Source organism: Alosa alosa, chromosome 22, assembly GCF_017589495.1.
Source record: "Alosa alosa isolate M-15738 ecotype Scorff River chromosome 22, AALO_Geno_1.1, whole genome shotgun sequence".
In the NCBI taxonomy this organism is placed as follows: domain Eukaryota; kingdom Metazoa; phylum Chordata; class Actinopteri; order Clupeiformes; family Clupeidae; genus Alosa; species Alosa alosa.
The window spans coordinates 22,083,762-22,088,761 of record NC_063210.1 but is presented as its reverse complement, the minus strand read 5'-3'; the positions used below and the strand labels follow the sequence as shown (position 1 = coordinate 22,088,761).

At 46.3% G+C, this 5,000-nt stretch overlaps 1 protein-coding gene across 1 annotated transcript in view; it reads left to right on the top strand.

The window, feature by feature from the left end:
* Positions 1-5,000, top strand: part of ank3b (ankyrin 3b) — a 146,241-nt gene that overhangs the window by 51,853 nt on the left and 89,388 nt on the right. Inside the window, 2 exon segments of the mRNA XM_048232654.1 lie at positions 3,090-3,275; positions 3,954-3,977. Coding sequence (XP_048088611.1) covers positions 3,090-3,275; positions 3,954-3,977 — 210 coding nt within the window.

The window sequence follows — 5,000 nt, the reverse complement described above, 5'->3', positions numbered from 1 at the left end:
CTCTCCATCTCTTCATCCCTCTGTCTCTAAGGTCTCCCTATATTTCTCTTTTTCTTTGTTCCTCTCTTGTCTTCCTCAAATGCTTATTTTGCCCTGCTCTCTTTTTTCCTCTCTATTTCTCTCTCTATCTCTCTCTCTCTTTGTCTCTCTCTCTCTTTGCACTTGCTGAAGTCGGAGTGGTGGGCCAGACTACGCCCTTGAGTTACGTTTCTGCCAGGATGAACTGAATTATGCATACGAGTGAAATGAGTGACTCTGTCGTTTCGTTTTTTTTTTTTTCAAAAGCGTGGCGCTGGCGGATGAATAAAACATGCGTCTCCAACCGGAGCACCAGAACACAAAATACAGGCCAGTAGGAGAACACGCGAAAACATCGGCACACTCCGTCTAACACACACACGTGTATTTGAAGTGCTTCTCACACACACACGCAGGCATGCACGCACACACACACACACGCGTATGTGAAGCGCCTCACACACACACACACACACCATACATGAAATCATTGACACACTCGGTCTAACACGGAGGTATTTGTGCCTTAAGTCGACGTGTGGAATCGTGTGAATTGTAAGAATATGCTGACATTTCTCTGCATTGCTATTTTTTCACCGATTGAATGAAAACACACCCCACACTCACTCTCCAGAAAAGGAATGACATTAAAGTACTTTCAGAGAAGAAGAATGATTTATTTCCTGTCGCACACAAAACAAAAGAAAGATAAAAAAGCAATGCCTGGTTTCTTTCTTAGTCAGTGTACGGTATCTGTAATGGCAGGGAAGATGTCCTGCGCTTGGTGATTCACGAGGCAATATACAGCTGCCCAGCAGAAAGCCCAGGACGCATCAAAGCAGCTGCCCGCGGCCATGATGGCCCCCGAGGGACTGTGTTCTCTTTTTTTTTTTCTCCTTCCTTCTCTCCACCTCTCCCCGGCCCATAACTGTCCAGCTGAGAAGATTACGGGAGAGGGGGTTATTTGTAGCCGGACCTACAGGGGTGGACTTGAAAAGGTCGCTATAGTTTTCGTGGCGGCAGCCGCTTTTCATTACGGCAGCCGCCAGGTCTCGTGGTGCCTTCCACGCGTGGCGTGGTGGTATTATTCCGCAATGGCGCAGCGGCGTGGTGGTGGTTTCCGCTTCGGGCGTGGTGTGTGTCGCTTCACGTGGCGTGGTGTGTGTCGCTTCAGCACATTAGATCAGGTTCAACCTTATTGTCATTGTGCAGCGTACAGGTCGAAAACCAGCCAGCATTTAACCACCATGTGCAGAGACAACCTTAGAGTATTTACGGCAGGAGGGTGACACAGGTGTCACTTCCGACTTTTTCTCATCTTTTGTTTGGTGGTGGATGTACAGCACTCGACAGACTTTTGTGGGGGATTCTGATACGTCTTTATCCAGTGAGCAAACATTTCTTAATTGCTCCACATGACGTTATGTACACACTGATTGGCTAGCTAGGAACAATGTCAACTGTCATGTGTATATATCCCCTCCTGTCCTTTTCTTCTGTTAACACCTGACGAAGACCAACATTGGTCAAAACGTTGTGCAATAAAATCACTTCGGGAGCAGCAGCAACAGTGTGTGGGTACTTTTTTCTTTATTTCACGGATCTACTTTACCCTGCACCTGTAAGTTGGTTGTCATACAGGTCGAAAACCAGCCAGCATTTAACCACCATGTGCAGAGACAAGTGTATTTACGGCAGGAGGGTGATACAGGTGTGTCCTGGCTGACCTACCTGGGCTACACCGGGTCCCCGACTGCAGCACTCCGTTCCTGGAGCATAAGAATAATTTTAGAAGACTGGTCTAATTTTTTCAAATGTACGCACCACTATCACGTCTAGCCAGTTCCATTGATTACAGTGGAACACTTCAGTTATGTCCCCGATGTTGCCTCCCTGTCAGTAGTGACATGTGGCCTGCACACTGTATATCACCTGTCTGTCGTCTGGATTTGTGTGACTGATGAACCCTAACCTGAATGAGATCAGATTATGTTTGTCAAAGGCCTAGAAAAAGAGGCTGCATTCCCTTTAATCAGAAAAGTTTTACGGTGCAGGGCCTTGAAGTAATTCATTCAACCGAGTAGGATTGGGACGAAGAAGCACACAAACAGATATAAAATATATCATGTAGGATCCACAAGCGCTTCCTTGTCCCTTGGCTTGTGTGTGTGTGTGTGTGTGTGTGTGTGTGTGTGTGTGTGTGTGTGTGTGTGTGTGTGTGTGTGTGTGTGTGTGTGTGTGTGTGTGTGTGTGTGTGTGTGTGTGTGTGTGCTTGTTTAACTGTTCGATTTGTGTACACTCTCTGTGTTATGGTGTACTGCACTGTACCTTGTAAAGTTTGTTGTGTTGGTTTGGGTTTCTGATTCATACTGCATATCTGCAGTCTGAGTAACATATATCACTTTCATGGGTCTCTGTGATGTGATCTGGTTTCTTGAAACATGAATACCTTCTTGTAATGAAGTGCATACCAAATGGTAGCCTGTTACTTTAAGAGAGACAGTAAAACTTCATATGATGAAACAGTCTTTTCTTCAACTATAGAAGGCTGACTGTCGGGGTAGAGAAAAGTTACATACGAGTACTCTTTCTAAAAACTCGATTCTGTAAGAGTTTAAACAAGTACTGAATTGCTGAATATGGAGTCACCCCATTATAAAGCATTCTTCAGGGAAACTAACAGTCTATTGTATATTCCTCTTAAGGCTAAGCTAACTAAAGTAAACAACTGAATATGGAGTTACCTCTTTGCAAAGTATTTTCATAGAGTCCAAACTAGCTGCCTCAGTTAAGTTCATTTAAGTTCATTTCATTGGAGTTAATCATAACTCTATTTTAACTTAACTGAGCTTTAACTTAACATTCATCTTGTAATGTTCATTGATGTTATTGTTTATTAAGTCATTCTGGACAAACGGCAAAAGGGTCTGCTAAGAACCATAACCATAAACATGAAGTAAAGTAAAGCAAAGCAAAGTAAAGTAAAGTAAAGTAAAGTAAAGTAAAGTAAAGTAAAGTAAAGTAAAGTGAAGTAAAGTTAAGTTAACCCTTTCCTCTCTGTCCCCCCTCAGGATGGCTTCACCCCCCTGGCGGTGGCTCTTCAGCAGGGGCATGACCAGGTGGTCTCCCTGCTCCTGGAGAACGACACCAAGGGCAAGGTGCGCCTGCCTGCCCTCCACATCGCCGCCCGCAAGGACGACACCAAGGCCGCCGCGCTGCTCCTCCAGAACGACCACAACGCCGACGTGGAGTCCAAGGTAACGGCCGGCCAGCCGGCGACGCTCCTGGCGACTCAGTGTTTGTCCGTGTTTCCCTGTTTGGTGTTAGTGCGTGTTAGTGGAACTTGATGGTGCTGGATGGCTAAGAGTGAGTCAAAGGTCCTGCAGTCTATAAAATATAATGCAATAAATGCTAGTCGAGATCGAGCAAAATGGGTGACATTTTTATTTATCCCAGAAAAGCCATACTCCTGTATGTTTTCATGGATACGTGTCTCTTCGTAGTGTTATTATCAGGGCATGCCTTTCATCTTTGCCAGTGAAATTAATATTTTGCAAGTGTTCAGTAGCACAGCTAATGTAAGCCTGATCATGCACACGCAGCAGCAGAAATCTGCACGCTGAACACTCAGTGAGGAGGACTAGGAAGATGGAGGGACTGTGTTGCACCATCCAGTTTAGTCACGTGTGTTTCTGCTGTTTCTTGGTCTTGTCATTTTCATTGTTGTTGTTTTCATTGTTGTTGTTGTTGTTGTTGTTGTTGTTGTTGTTGTTGTCGTGGTGGTGGTCCTCACGACGACCCCTCACCCCTGTGTAGCCATGCCGACAGCTTGGCGCTCCCATTGTGATGTCATGTGGACACTAACCATTCATTCTCTCTTCTCTCGAACTCCCCTCCCTCCCCCGGCCCCCGTGCCCCTGTGCCACCCTCTCTAGATGATGGTGAATAGAACAACCGAGGTATACCTGTACAGCATCGTACTCTGAACACACACACACACACACACACACACACACACACACACACACACACACACACTCTGCATCTGCTGAATTCACTGCTGCTGCTGCTGCTGCTGCTGCTGCTGCTGCTACTGCTGCCGTTAATGTTGCTACTGCTACGTTTGCTGTGTGTGTGTGTGTGTGTGTGTGTGTGTGTGTGTGTGTGTGTGTGTGTGTGTGTGTGTATGTGCATCACTGCTCTGTTTGTTGTTCTTATTTAAGTCTAGGTGTTGGCATTCTTCCTCTTTATTTAGTGCAGTAAATTGATGCCTCCAAGGGTTGGGCAGGGGGAAAATGTGTGTGTGTGTGTGTGTGTGTGTGTGTGTGTGTGTGTGTGTGTGTGTGTGTGTGTGGGGGGATGTAGCATGGGGCAGGAAGCATTTACCCCGATAGAGGATCTCTGCAGCTGAGGATGGGGCGTAGGGCAGGATGCTCCGTGTCAGGTGACAGGTCAAAGTTCAAAGGTCAGACACAAGTAGCAGGGCCAAAGCCAGAATGGGAGACATCCCTTGAAGATGATGTTTAGAGGTGGGTGATTAGAAATAGGGAGGGAGGGAAAGAGAGAGAGAGAGAAAGAAGAGAGAGAGAGAGAGAGCGAGAGGGAGAGAGAGGGGGATAGAGAGAGGGGGGAAGGCAGGTGCCAGTCTTCCAGCACTGCAGCGTGTTTGATTCAGCGGTGCGGAAAAGAAATGAGGTTAATTCTGATCTGTAGCTGCTGCAGTGAGTCAGGCGTGGGATTTTGGGAACTGAAATAATTCATATGCGCATACAGTAGACACACACACACACACACACACACACACACACACACACACACACACACACACACACACTGTTTCTCTTTTTCACTCACACACACAAACACACAAACTCACACACACACACACACACACACTACACACAATCTCTCTCCTCTCTCTCTCTGTCACTCACACACACACTTTCTCTCTCTCTCTGTTATCTCTTGTTCTCTCTCTCTCA